Raw genomic sequence first — 14,967 nt, 5'->3', positions numbered from 1 at the left:
TCTGAAGTAATCGTGGTTCCCGTTAGGAATTATTTTTACAAAGCATACCGTCTTTCCAGAATCCAAAGCCACCACTACTTATCCCGCAGTCGAAGCCAGTAGCGACACAACCAGTTCCTCGAGCCCCCACAGAGACCAAAGAGAAACCATCCGCTTCCGGAGTTTCTACACCCTCTAGTCCGAAACGCGCGCAGAAACGGCAACAGTCAGAGCCCATCGAGCCAAAACCGTTCACGAAGATACGCTTACAACGACCAGCCACGCCCACGTCGCCCACTACCACGGTGAAGCTGGAGCCCCTAGATATACCGCTCAGCCCGACGGAGATGTTCCCCGAGAACAACGAGGACAGCTCCACGCCCTCGAACTTCGACAAGCTGATGAGCCTGCACGAAGAGGACGACCCGGGTGGCAACGAGACCACCGACGGCGAAAGGGAAATTAATTTCTGCGAGATACCGGAGCCGCCGGATATAAACGACAGCGAGGATCAAATGGAATTCGTGCCCACGGACTTTCTGGAACAGGAACAGGAAATACTTGATGAAATGGAAACGGCCTCTAATAAGGACTGCAAAGAAGAGTCGAGAGATTATAGCTCCGCCGAGCTCGAAGACGGCGAGAAAAGTGAAGTTGAGAATGAACAATGTTCGGACGAGAAGAAGCCGGTTTAGTAAGGCGACCGATGAAGTTTCAATGAAATTTATTTAACAGTTTTAGATCGCTGGGGAAAGAACGGGAACGAACGTAACGACACTTACGCTTTAATTTTTCTTAAAGGACTCTAATGCAGTATTGCTATGAAAGTATAATTACAGACTTCTGTTCCGAGTTTATTAAATGTAGCCATCGACTCTGATGATTCCCTTTCAAAGTAGACAGTATAGAAGAGAAAGAAAACGTTTATACTATTGTGATATTCATCTATGTTATCCATTTCATCCGTCAGCTTTAATTGGCGATGCGCAAAGAGAAATCATTGTTTGGGACTGTGTCGTTCCCTCTCGGAGAGATATGACAACTATTTCATCGACACTGTAAATAGGACACGTGCGTAATTATAAAGTCAAACTATTTTTACCATTTACTGTATGAATCGTAGCGGCTATATACGATACTCGAGCATCTCCTCCATGTTCGCTGCTCGAGATTGATATTCCAATGCGAGAAAGATTTACGATAGAGTCTAGAGAGTACGATTTAAATTCAACTAAGTCGTAATGTAACGATTCACTGTATATATTTACGAAGTACCTATACCAGTTTTACCGTGTGGTTCGTAGGATGTTCTGTACACGACTTCTGCGTTTTTAATATTAATTTAATCGCTAAGATGATTGATCTGCGTGTAAAATCGACGATCGACGTAGACGAGCGAACGGGAGTTGATTAATCAGTTTTAACAATGTGACTTCTAATTCGAATTCTCGCTGAAGATTAGAAGCTTTTACTTTAATCGTGAATTGTGAGTGTACACGTGTGCGCGAATGCTGTAAAAAAGCCTTGTTTCTTGAGAAAGAAAATTTAATTGTACGTGATGAATTTAAGTCGATGTTCGCAATATGATTTAACGAGAAACAGTACAACGTTAATACCTGTGAATTATGAATAATGAATATAGAAAGGATTTTACGATAATCTTTCGTAATTCGTACTGCGTAAAGCATTGTTTATTTTGGCATTGTATCGTTCTATATATTATGATATACGAAATAATGAATTCGCTAGTAAATCAGCTGAAAATCGATGCATTTATACATTAGTTGTAAAGAATGATTACTATTAGATACTCTTGGAGAACCAATTGACTAATTATGATTTCCATTATATCATCGTTAACTCCACTTTTAGGTTTTTAGATTATTCTGTAACTTCCTTTAGGAGAAAGAATTGTTTACAGGATGTAATTATTTAAAATTGTACGTGTACGTAAAAGTAACTATCTACGTATGTGGTACGTATTAAATTAAAGGTAGCTGTGAAGTTTCGTTTACTGTAAAAATTTGTGCACGTTTGGAAAGTATGTGTACATTGTAATATGTGAAATTATCTCTTATAAATAAATTGCTATAACAATACATAGCAAAATAATCGGTTTCATTACTTCTGTAAGATACACGTCCATAATAAACTTCCCCGTGGACCTAATAAATTAATTCTTAGGTCCATGAATAGCAAGGAGTAAGTAGTGGAAGAAAGGCTTGAGGGGAATATCCAGTTATGAATGATCCTTACTTTAGAGAAAAACACGTCTTAACTGTTTGAGGACAAATTATGTTATGAACAATATAACTGTTTTAAAAATATTAAACAAAATCTTAGAAACCAATAAATATTTACAATAAAAGAATAACTAAATATAAAACATTAGTGACCCACTTCAGTCATTTAAAAAATTATAAATTCCCGCGCAATTCAATCGTACAGCATACCAACACAAAACCCTTTTGTCACTTAAATGTAATTCATAATTCAGATGAAACAATATCTTGTGCAATTTTCATACCGATGAATACAGACCAAAAAACAGCCGGTCGCATTTAATGTCTTCTATGTAAAAACTCCCTACCTGTAAAGCAGAAATATACACGATTAATGATCGCTCTACTTACAGTACGTACATATCACGCAACAGAACAAGTTTAAACCACAGACGAGGCATAGAATAGACCTTATATTCAATGTAAACTTTGTCACACTTACCATTTCCGTGTCGCATGCGACGTTATCAATTCAGAGTGAAAAATTTTAAAGTGAGCTTGTATCGATAACGTACAAAAGAATCTTGCTCTACTTAATTTTAATTCCAACCGCTAGTAGTGTCGTAATCATATTCTATTCTGAATCGATAACGTTGCGTGCGATTCGAAGGTACTTAAACCAAGCGGTGGCATGTAGGAACTAAAATGCTCGTTCGAAATGTGAATCATAAAAACTTCTTTCACATATTAATATTGCCGGATTCGTACTATTACACCTCGAGTAGAGATACTGTAATTTATTACACAACAATCTTCAGGAATAATACGATTTCATAATTGCGTTATTTCCTACACTCATGTGTCGCACACCTCTAACCTATATATAGAACTAACCTTAATAAGGCGTTGTGTTAATATTGTTTCCGCTTCCAATAATTCTATTATCGACGGAAGGGTACCAATATTTGACAGACATAGTATTACGTTACTATCGTATCTACTCTAAATTCATTTACGTGAAACCTACGTCGTAACTAACAGTGGTCTTAAGCATTCCGAGATCAAACGCGTGGGTCAATAATTTCTCTGCCACACAGGAGTGAAAACGGCACTGGCGCATAGAAAATTCAGACTTGTAACGCAAAGAGACATTACGCCAGCCTGACTTTAAACACATACATGCAACAATTGTCTCCGGAATGTTGTATCTGCTACAATGTGTACACTGTACTTTAAATAAAAAAACATTTAGTCATCATTACCAATGCGAAACAACACTACAATCACGATTATATCGATTCAAAATTAATCGGAAATAAATCTGCAAATTTATTTCGTTGGTTCTCTTATATTTCCATTAAACAAATGGAACTTCGATCATAAAGTTTCGCAAATATTTAACCCAGTATCGCGCAGTTAGAAAATAGAGCTTGTAACGCACACAAGTTAACATTTGCATTACGAACATCGTAGGGGTTACAAATTATCGATGTTCCCACGCCGATATAAATCCAGCTTCTACAATGTAACGTAAGTACACGTTATAATTGTAACATCACGAGACGTACATTTTTCCCACCTGCAGCGAACGAAGAGCGCTATTTCATTTTCTCTATAAAACTCTATGTATCAATAAACGTAGGTTACTCTCGTTATTAAAATTCCTCTCGCAGAAATTGCTGATTTGATCCCGAAGTGGGTCGCGGACCGTGATGGCGCCACATTATCTCCACCCCTCCCCTTGCCGAACTGTCAAATTGTGGAACGTTGTTTGTATACGAAATTTTTATCAGTTTAAGCGACAACTACGGTCCGGGGACTTGGAACAAGGGAATAAAGATCAGGTTCGTACTTGCCCGCGTTCTCGCGTCGGGATACGTTGGCGTCAGCTGGCGAGATACTTTCGTCCTCGCAGGCGGACGGAATTGTTAAAGGCTCGAGGTGACCGGCGCTGCTACCACCTTTCCTGTCAATTTCTCCTCGTCACTTTTTTTTCCATTGTTTTCCCTCGCCACCCTTCCCCGTTTAATTTCTATGTCCCGACGCGCTGGGAGTAACGATTCCTCCTCGGCCGCGAATGATCGCGACGCAAATGGGCCGCCTTCATTCAGCAGAATTATGCCACGGGCTCTGCATTATCAGCTCTGCCTTATTTCTCTTAACCTAACTGGGAAAGCGAGCCACTGAACCGCGATTAACTTTCAAAAACGAATTTTCTGAGACAAAGCACCGACGTGGGGACGCGTAACCGTCGACTTTCAGTTAGCCGACGCGGCTGATGTACTGCGTAGTAAATTGCACGGCTTCGGCGATCCCGTAATTAGAGATTCCCAATTGATGAATTTTTACTCGGTAGATTGTTCAGATAATAGTTTACGCCGGGGTCAAATGTAATGGAAAGAGGGAAGCGGTCTGCTTTACATGTTCGTCAAATATTCGCGGAGAACGTAAATGTTTTCCTAAAGTAACATTTCCGTATTTGTACTTGTAAAGTGGGGATTTCGTTGTACGATATTACATCGATAAATTCGCCGTTTTGATGATTAATATAATCGAAGAAAGGTAAAGTATGTTTGTTTTACGTTCAGTTCGTAAAATTTTATATATAACGTTAGTTAATTAATTGCCCCAAATATATGATGCAAGCGTTCATAAATAATGCATTAGTCCTACGAGTACCCTACACCGATTGATTTGTGACGTTTGGTTGAATATAGCGGACACTGTTCTCTTCAAACGTGTTGAAGCTGCGAACGCAATTATTTCAGAATGAATCGAACAATGGACGAGAAGGAAGAGTTGGTGAAGAAGTCTCTGTTTAGTTTTGTAAGGAAGGAAGTGCCCACTGCCCAATTAAGGTAAAGGAATCTAAATAACAGTTACCATTTGCGCTCGGAACACTCGCGGCATCTAAGCATCGTCCGCCTAATTTACGAGGGCATTCTTTTCAGCTTAATAGATGATATCGTTCTTAGTTACGTGGTGAGTATGGTAGAAGAAAGTGCCCTTGAAGAAGACCTGGACGTCGACGGACTGTGCGAAATGGTTTCCGCCTGTCTCCCCGAGTTTTCTGCCATCGAGAAGGAGGCAGTATCCAAATGGCTGTTGGATATCGAAGGTAAATTACGGCAAGGAAGTAAAGACAGCGAGAATTGCCAAGCTCACGATCCTTTGAGTCATATTAGTTTGACGGCGCTGTTACCTCCCGGTACGCAAAGAATGAGAGTGCATCATCTCTCGGAAACGAGCGATGTTGGAAGCGATTCGAGCGGCGAATACTTCTCCGAAGTGAGCCACTTTCACCTGTTTCACCCTTCGCTGTCATTCCCTTTAATCGCATGAGAAATATTTGCTGATCCTTCGCCAGGAATCTTCGTGGGATCAAGTAGCGCTTCTGCAAGAAATGTTCCCATCCGCGAGTGCAGCAGAAGCCAGGCATTGTCTAGCGGTCGCCGGGGGTGACATAGGAAAGGCAGCGCAGCTGGCGCTTCATCGGCAAGAAGCGGGACAGAGTATTGTCAGTAATCTTACATTTTTAACAGTAAGTATTCTACTATTTATGCTTCTTACTTTATCTCGTCGATAAGCACGTTTCGTTCCCCTATCACTTTGGAATAAGGTAACTTTGCCTTTGCCCCCTTTTGAAAACGCTACGCAGTCGGTTTAAATTATATGCATGCAGCCGGATTCCCGTGGTAGCGAACGCGGTTAATTAACGATCATGAGTTAAACGACATAAAATAGCATAATTATCTTGTGGCAGCCGAACGGTCGTAACAAGGCCAGAGTGAACGACGAGGAGCTGAAATCACGTATCATTGCACGGTATAGTTACGTGGATAGGGATGACGATTCGCGCGAGCATCGTCCAGTCGCCCCGAAAACGGAGCCGAAAAAGCTAGTGCGCTATCTCGATAACAAGATCGTGAGCGTTAAAGGTGAACGTTACACGGAAGTAAGAAGGGGCGGCGACGAGGAGGACGGAAATGAAGGTGGCAGAAAAAGGGGCCACTGCCGACCGTAACCAGTCCCTTTGCCTCCACCACCCGATCCACCCCCTTGGAGGCATCTGATTTTCAATTAAAGCTTTCACTTAGATTCTCTTCTCTCGCTTATAGAGTGATCATGGACAGGATGTTGAATTTCTACGCGTGCAGCATTATCCTCCGTTTCTTTCTACGTTGAAACAGATCCGTCTGGTCCAATCACTGTTGTCGATTTTAGAGATAATCCTTTCTCTGTGTGCGTGATATTATCTTATGTGATCTGGTACAAGAGAGATTCGTAGCATTTTAAACCGGTAAACGCAGCTCATACTGAGCTACGGATACGTGGTCTCGACGTCGGTACATCGCGAATATTCTTTACTATTACATCGCAGTATATAAGTACCTGTTAACGTATAATATTTAATTTACGTTTCAAGCTTTTCTTTTTTGTTGTCTTTTTATTTTCTTTTCTATTGAGCGTAAAATGGTCGCGGGATGAACGGTGTCCATCGTCTGGACGCCTTTCGAATAAACTTCTGCCTTTATTTTAATGTAATTTATTGATATTCTGATTTTCTTTGATTTTTTAAATATACGCGAGGAAGTTAAGGTTTCGTTTATATGAAATTTATTTAATATAATCTAACGAGCGGCTATTGTAAGCTTGCCTTTTGACTTAAAATTTATGTCTACGACACGATAATCATTTTACTTCGCATTTTTACACACGTGCATATCCTTCTCGCACTCTCAATATCATATGCACATTTTATTTATTATGCATACTGTGTGTGTGTGTGTGTGTGTGTCTCATTTTTTTTTTCTTAGGAAGTACTGAACGATTATTGCATTACTGTTATAATTAAGTCTACGACACGTGCTAAGATTTCAGCTGTATATTTTATAATGTTACAATGGGAAAACTCTCGATTAATTTGCCGTTGAAAAGTTATCGGAACCGAGTGAAGATCTTTCTCCCTTTTTTCTCCCCCCCGCCCCCCCCCCTTCTGTATGTAACGAAGTCATATTTAAGGACGATAAAACGATAAGTGATATTATATCCTTGCGAGAGAATCGATCTTCTTGCGGGCACGCAGTCAAGTAAAATGGAATACAACAATAAATGAATTTTTAGGAACTTTCATGTGCACGTTAACTCGGAAACATCAAGAGATTCAGAATAAATGTCACTTTAAGCATGCACGGTAATAATTGTTGTCTAATAATGTAATCGGGATCGACGATGGAAAGTTCAACACAATTTGTCTATTGTAAAAAAAAAGAAAAGAAAAGAAGTGAAGCGTCGTCTCTGTAACTAGGGAGTGAACAGTGCGCGTACTAAGTCTTTTGGTATCGCGAGCTATTATCGAGCTGTAGATTTCGGACAATGAATTTTAGTATGTATACGTATTAGGTAGGCAAATATATACTAGATATCTAAGCGGGATAAAAGTTTGCTTACCGCGCCATATAATTTACCAGTATTACTATTGTTATTGCTATTATTGCAAACTTTAAAGTGTAGGTCAGATGTAATCATTAAAATATTAGGGTATTTACGTGTCGGGGCGACGCGACGCCCATCGATTATGCTAGAGTACGTGTTCGATAGAAGCACCAAATTGTCATGACGATCGCAACCGCTGACTGCTGTCGATGCAACAAGTGTAACTAAACTGGAAACATAAATTTCTACCTTTTCCTTCGGGCCCATTCTATTTTATTATATTTTTTTTTTTGTACACTATTCGAACACTGGTCTCGACGAATCTTATTTATTTCCCTGTTCGTAGCCTTTCGTTTTAGCTGCTCGATGCGTTTAACAAAAGTGGAAAGGAAAGGGTTTATAAACACATCTGGATGTTTCGCAGTTGGGCCGGTCCTTGCCATAGGCGATTATGTGAACGAGAAACCAGCCGTATGATTTCTGATGATTGTAATTATTGAACGAACATATTGTATTCGCCGTGAACTAAATGTATTCTACTGCCGATTAATCTCAGACGGAACGAAGTTGCTGTAAGATTTCCGAAAGTATGTGTAATAGAGTAAGATAGCGGTACGTTAAAGAGATATTAAAACGAGAGAAAGAGAGAGAGAGAGAGAGAGAGAGAGAGAAAACTATGAAAAAAGAAAAAATATTGCAAACAGTAGGATTAAGTGATCACCGCGAAGTGGAGTACTTTAGTTTCCTGCGAATTTCTGTACATCCGTCGATGTAACATATGCGTATCTCCCATCAGCAATATTTACTACACACATATGATTATCACGTGTGATTTCTTAAGAGTGTGGAATTAAGGTCGCATAAAGAATTTAGATTTATTAAGGTACATTTACACGTAAGCTTCTTTTATAAGCAAAAACCAGCGTCCGATTGCTATTGTTTGAAACGACAGTTCCGTGGCTTATTCTGTTAGCAATCGCAACGGTGACGTTCGTACAAAATGTTTCAGTTCGTTTGGCAATTTATTGGCGCGAGAGTGAGGAAGGATTTATTCCTAAAAGTTTGTGATTAAAATCAGAGGTGTCCATTCGAACAATGATATATTTTCCATTGCTATGGAACGATGTAACAATCAGTCGTAACAATGCTTTAGAACTCTACGAGCGAGGACGTTTCGCTTTCTGTCTTATGGTTACGAATACAAGCGCTGAGTAGCCGTGTCTTTAACAATGAAAAGTGTGTTGTTAATCGAACGAGAAACTGTTTTTGTATATATGTAACTGTCCATCTCTTCGAGGGCGAATTGCGTTCACATGAATTCTGATTTTTGGAATAGATATCGACGTTGATTTGAACGAGGTTTCGTTGTTAATCGAGGGGGAAGCATTACTCTCAGCGACACTGAAGTACGGTAACACCAAACGCAGAGTATGTAATTAGAATATTATATCCCGTGGTGATATTCATGAACTCTCCGGGGCCTTACAAAGTGATTCAAGAAAAGTACATTAATAGTTCTATTTTACTTTCTCAGATAGATCCGTTCGGGACCTATTTTCCATAACATTAATATAATGTAAGGATCGGAAGAGCGTTTCTCTTTACTTTAAAGAATGCATTCGTTCATCTGCTTGAATGTATGGAGAAGTGAAAGCGAAGATGTTGCTGGACACAAACACTTTATGAGAATCGTCGTATATGAGTGGATCCTTGTTTCTCGAGTTCGTTAAACCATATTCTATCTACGTTAAGTATATACAAGATATGATACAATAGCGTCGGGATATTTTGAAAATTGCGATTATTTATAGCGATACTCGATGAGAAATAAACTTGCTGCATAAGAACACAATTTCTGGAGGAAAAATTACTCCTTACGTCAGGATCATTGTAAATCAGTCGATTAGGCTAAAGCGCAATTAAACCGATAGAGGAAAGAGTACTATTATTGATAATTAAGAGTAGCGAAGATTCTAGGGACGTAGTAAGTCAGTGCTGTTCAAAATTCGCCGCAGTAACGTTTGAAATTGGCATAAAAGCGCGTTTCGTCAGCCAACTATTAATTGTCGCTGTATTTTCTTTATTATGTAAGTAACGAGACTTCATTTCTATGCGAATAATGCCCACGAACCTATTTAGAAATCCTCGTAGAAGGGATGTTGTAGCTTAGGATTATGTTTTATGCATTTTAGAAGATATACTATCGACGTGTATGCGATTAATTTTTTAAGTCTCTCTGTAACGAGGGGGGTGGAACACCTTCTGAAATGTATAACCTATATTATATCAAGCATCATATTTATTTGTGCATGTTTGATGCGTTCTATAAAAATAAAAGATGAGAATACCTATTATCCGTCGAAAAATATTCACGGATCGACTTTGATTTCGACGATCAGTTCTTTTCTTAACGGTCGAGCAATACATTCGCTATTTATATATTTTATATAATTATTATTATTGATAACTGTGCGCTAAGACTCGATTTAGAAACAAGTAATTCGATTTATATTCCTCCTGGCTCGCTGCTAAGGATTCTGAAATTCAATAAACATAGCTATACAATACAGAAATTATAGATGGGTTCAGCCTTGTTCTCGCGCCTTTTCCCTCTCCGCTCCAGTTCGTTTCCGCTCGAGGTAAATAAGCAAAGGTATTACTACGTGCTTCGTATGGATGCGGCATACGGTATTTTATTCGTAAAACGAATTACAACGCCATTAAAATCGTAGCAAATAAATAAAATAGCTCGCGCAATATTGCAATTACGAGTGTTCATGTAAAATGAAATCGGAGTTCGTGTCGCGCGCGCAACATGACTATACACGTGTGAAAGAAACGAAAGGAACATTCTTCTTTTTCTTTTAATGATAATTAAGTATATCATAAGTCTCGCTTTAATTTTAACTTCATCAACGCTTGAAAGTTTATTCTTAAATTTAACGCGAATTTATACCGGGTGACTGTTCTTCCATTCACAAGTACATGCATTTTAAAAAATATGTTGAACTGAAAGATTGGACATTTCAATGTTAAAAGGAAAGACAGCAAGAAGCTTAAATATTCTAATCGTAACATTAAAACGTTTCAAAATTTCCTAATAAAACTATCAATTTATCCTTTCAAATACTAAATTAGATTCATCATTGAAGACTTAGGATCGAGCGCAGTAAATGTATCAAATGCTACTTCAAAAGTTAAGTTACCTGTAAGTTACCCCGACACTTTCACTCGTAGACCTTTCCTCAATTCTTAACGCATCCAATTTGCTTCACCTCAGCACACTTTTCAAAGTACATTCACTCAGAGATCGCGAAAAGTCGCCCTGTATAAAAGTACAAAGAGCAATCATTCGACGTTACATTTAGAAACTCATCGACCATTCTATTATGCTCGTTATGAATAAATATACCATCTCATTATTACCGTTGCGAATTCCTTGCTCGTGGAAATCTCCGGCACACGACCGATTACCATTAAAGAAAAAGCGAGAGTTGAACGAGGTTGTATAGAAATGTAGTCCGCAAGGGGATGAGACGAGGGCAAGGGCTGCGACGAAATACTGTTCAACTTGAACTCGAACAATGGGTGCCCTTTCGACAATTTTAAGGAGGCGAATGAACGACGAAGAAACAAGGGGGGTCGTTGTGTTGGTCAAGTCCGTGATCTCTGGAAGGGCAGTCGAAGAACGGTATCCAACTGCGCCCTTACTTCTTCTTTTTCCGCGGCTTGTCCTGGGGCGCCGGTAGGTTCTCCTGTTTCCGCTTGGACGCCGGTTTCGCGCCTATGTTGCCGCCCTTCTTTCGCCTCTCTTGCCTCTCCCGCTCCTCCAGCTCCTGGTTCTCGCGTTCGATCAGCGTGATCAGGGTGTTGCATCGCCGTTGCAGTTCCAAGGCTGTCCGGGACTTGACGAACCAGTCGAAACGGAATTGCGGCGCCGATCTAACGGTGGCTCGGAGCTCCTCGTACACGTTCTCCTTGTCGAAGCCGAGCTTATGCAGCATGCACACAAGGAAACGATCCTCCTCCTCCGTGTAATTCTTACCCTTGTTCGTCCCGTAAGCTATCCTCAGCTGGTGGAACGGCGCGCGGAATCTGGCCATTTTGGCGTCCAGGGCTTTCTTGATGCCGGCTCGTCTCTGGATCTTCGCCTCCCCGCGTTCTATCTGAGCCATCACCCTGTCTATATCCTGCAGCTCGTGGCAGCGCTCCCAGAATACAGCCGAATACTCCATCACCTCTTCCGGTGTCTTCCCCTCCACCTCCTTAGCGATGTTCTCGATATCGTCCCGGCCATATTTCTCGTTCGCTTTGATGAACTGGTTGAAGTCCCTCTTGGTCCAGTTCGTGAAGCCCTGGGTAAGCAGCTTCTCCTTCTCGGCGACCTCCTCGTCGCTCAACGGCTGAGCCTCGTCTATCTTCCGCTGCTCCTCTTTCTGGATCCTGGCGGCGTCTGACCCCAGCTCAGGGTTCTTTGGAACCTTGTAACCCACAGTCTGTCGGAAATAATAGATCTCTTGGTCGAGCAACTCGAATAATCGTGGCGGGAAGAATTGAAAATCTTGGACTATCGGTTGTTTAGGGGGTCTAGGCGCTTTTGGCGCTTTCGGCTCGGATACTCTGAGAGCCTCCCTGAAGTAAGCGTCCACCGCGTAATTGGCTTTACGCTCTCGTTTCGGTGGCTCTATCCAGTTGCCTAATCCTAGGATCTTCTGCTTTTCACGGTAGTCCTCACCCTCGAACTGGTACACAGAGTCCGTGGGCGCGTCTACCGTGAAGTTGCGCAGGGAGGATTCACCCAGATTCTCCAGCTTCTGCTTCATCTCCTCGGTCTTTGCTTCGCCCTTTTGTAGAATAGTGTCTATATCCTCGTCCGTGATGGCGCTGTCCTTCGACGCGAACACCTCGTTCGCGCCATGCCTGATCATGTTCAGCATCTCGTCTTTGTTCAGCGCTGTCTGCTTCGCGTCGACTAATCGGCCCTGTTGAATAACTAATTTGTCTAAACGCAGCTTCACTTCTGCACGCTCCACGATCTTCTCCTCTACAGTGTTCTCCGTAATGAACCTGAACACGCGGACCTGCTTCTGCTGCCCTATACGATGAGCCCGATCCATCGCCTGCAGATCCATCTGCGGATTCCAGTCCGAATCGTAAATTATAACTACGTCGGCCGTTGCTAAATTGATACCTAAGCCGCCAGCCCGAGTCGACAGCATGAAAATGAATTTCTCGCTCTCCGGGGCGTTGTACTCGTTGATCTGGCGTTGTCTGTCCTCGTGCGCCGTGTTACCATCCAGGCGACAGTATTGGAAACACCTCCAGTGGCAATAATCCTCTAAGATGTCCAACATCCTCGTCATTTGGCTAAATATAAGAACTCGCGAGTCCTGCTGCTGCAGTTTCGGCAGCAGTTTATCCAAGATCACCATCTTGCCACAGTTATAGACGAGGTGCTCGTCGGTGGTGTAAGGAGGCCCAGGCTCAGCGCCGTCGAACAGATACGGATGATTGCAACATTTACGCAGCTGCATCAAAATGTTCTGCAGTCTCATCTTCTCGATCTTACCAGCGCCGTTAACTATATCTATGTCTTTCATCAGCACTTTAGTGTACCATTCCCTTTGCATCTTACTGAGGCCAATGTACACCTTGATCTCTTTCTTAGGCTTAAGCCCCTTCTCCACTTCCGCTTTCAAGCGTCTCAGAAGGAACGGCCGTAGAACGGCGTGCAGCCTTTCGACTAGTTGATTGTCGCCTAAGAAACTATTAGTATTAAACCAGGAGTCAAAGTCGTCCGAACTGTTAAACACATCCGGCAATAAAAAATTGAGCAACGACCACAGTTCGTGGAGATTATTCTGCAGAGGTGTTCCGGTCAGCAGAAGGCGATTGGCTGTCTTAAATTCCCTCAATATCTCCGACAGCTTAGACTTCTCGTTCTTTATTCTGTGCGCCTCGTCGATCACCATGTACCGCCAGTTGAACTTCTTGAACACCGACTTCTCCTTAATGACCATCTCGTAGGACGTCACGCAGACGTCCCATTCCCCCGGCATCATGACGTCTCTGATGAACGTGTTTCTAGTCTCCGCGTCCCCTATCAGGCAAACAGCTCTGAGGGTCGGGCACCATTTCTTAAACTCGTTCATCCAGTTAGCCAAAGTGGACTTCGGAACGATGACTATGTGCGGACCAGGAATGCTTCTGAAGTGTTTCATGTAACCGAGCAGCGAAATGGTCTGCAGGGTTTTACCCAGGCCCATCTCGTCAGCCAAAATGCCGTTGATACCGTGCTCGTACAGCGATATCATCCAATTCAAACCTCGTATTTGATAATCTCGTAACTCACCGGATTTGATGTAGTGCGGCGAGGATTCGAAGCGCGTAGTGGGCGCTACGCTGGCATTGCTCTCCGCCAGCAGCTCCTCGTCTTCCTCTTGCTCCGTCTTACGGTGTCTGTGATCGACAATGTCAGGCTTCACCGGGATTTCTGGCTGCTGCTTCCTGGGCCTGCCAGCTTTCACCTTTAAAGGGCTCCCGGCCTTGTCCTTCTGATTGTTGGTCATGAAATGGGAGAATATCTCGGTCTGTTTCAGCAAGTAATCGAATCGCTTACTTCGGTCGGTTTCGAGCTTCGTCTCGAAGTCACCGCCTCGGGACGACGTGGTCTCCGCCGAGGATGCATTCGAATTATCTCCGGTGTCCCCCGTGTCCGCGGTCTCGTCTGTCTTCGACATTTCGACTAATTCGGGAGCCACCCTTTACGAACAAGAGGAGAGCTCTGATCGGCCCAACGTCCACGCAAACGCGTATTTGATATAACCACGATTCTACTGTGTGTACTACACCGGTCTTCACCCTGACGTTCACGAACGCACAACACCAATCGCCGCCATATTGTCCCTCCAAAACTGTTACTAGCGACATCTACACGCATCCGTGGATCTTCTCGCGGTAACCGGAGAAACATTCAAATCTATTTCCATAATGTCATTCGCGGACGCAGTCCTGTCGATAATGTAAATTCTATTTTACTATCGAATCGAAGAACATGGGGTGTTCATGTGAACATCATCATTTTCGCGATTAATAAATAAAGTTACTTTAAAACTTAATACACTCGATTTCTTCCCATAATTTTTTCCCGGAACTTTCCATCTAATACTCAATTTACATAACACAAGACGTTGTTATTTATTTACTTGGAAAACGTGTCTTTAATTCTACTAAAATGGAACACAAAATTTGCAGAAGTATTAACGATAATCCCGTTAGGATTTGCAAGTAATCGGACGACAGAGAAAGGAGAGAGACTCTATTTCGAATT

The 14,967-nt window shown here is 42.0% G+C and overlaps 3 protein-coding genes and 1 long non-coding RNA gene across 8 annotated transcripts in view; 2 read left to right on the top strand and 2 right to left on the bottom strand.

Moving 5' to 3' along the window:
• The window catches only part of LOC143378918 (uncharacterized), a 105,509-nt gene that overhangs the window by 7,244 nt on the left and 83,298 nt on the right, over positions 1–14,967 (top strand). For both annotated transcript variants that reach the window (XM_076831036.1, XM_076831037.1), the window contains one exon: positions 60–2,138. In XM_076831036.1, coding sequence (XP_076687151.1) covers positions 60–674 — 615 coding nt within the window. In that variant the 3' untranslated portion in view covers positions 675–2,138. The remainder of the gene's footprint in view (positions 1–59; positions 2,139–14,967) is intronic.
• Positions 2,254–4,194, bottom strand: LOC143378925 (uncharacterized). Of its 2 annotated transcripts, XR_013088387.1 has the most exons (3): positions 4,054–4,194; positions 3,096–3,950; positions 2,254–2,991 (listed from the first exon to the last, which is right to left on the bottom strand). It is a non-coding gene; the product is annotated as an uncharacterized LOC143378925 (long non-coding RNA). The 2 variants fall into 2 exon arrangements; XR_013088386.1 differs by having other exon boundaries at positions 2,254–3,950.
• On the top strand, positions 3,907–10,005 carry LOC143378923 (CUE domain-containing protein 2). 3 transcript variants are annotated; one of them, XM_076831048.1, is made up of 5 exons: positions 3,907–4,045; positions 4,970–5,059; positions 5,153–5,489; positions 5,569–5,742; positions 5,965–10,005. In XM_076831048.1, the coding sequence occupies exons 2-5, from the start codon at positions 4,971–4,973 to the stop codon at positions 6,223–6,225; spliced, it is 861 nt and encodes a 286-aa protein (XP_076687163.1). In that variant the 5' UTR covers positions 3,907–4,045; position 4,970; the 3' UTR covers positions 6,226–10,005. The 3 variants fall into 3 exon arrangements, with proteins under 3 accessions (XP_076687163.1, XP_076687162.1, XP_076687164.1); XM_076831047.1 differs by lacking the exon at positions 3,907–4,045 and adding an exon at positions 4,278–4,763; XM_076831049.1 differs by lacking the exon at positions 3,907–4,045 and adding an exon at positions 4,746–4,769.
• On the bottom strand, positions 10,294–14,529 carry Iswi (nucleosome-remodeling ATPase imitation SWI). The gene has a single exon (XM_076831033.1). The coding sequence runs from the start codon at positions 14,375–14,377 to the stop codon at positions 11,345–11,347; it is 3,033 nt and encodes a 1,010-aa protein (XP_076687148.1). The 5' UTR covers positions 14,378–14,529; the 3' UTR covers positions 10,294–11,344.

This window comes from Andrena cerasifolii, chromosome 2 (assembly GCF_050908995.1).
Source record: "Andrena cerasifolii isolate SP2316 chromosome 2, iyAndCera1_principal, whole genome shotgun sequence".
Taxonomy (NCBI): Eukaryota; Metazoa; Arthropoda; class Insecta; order Hymenoptera; family Andrenidae; genus Andrena; species Andrena cerasifolii.
This window is presented reverse-complemented; position numbering and strand designations above follow the sequence as displayed.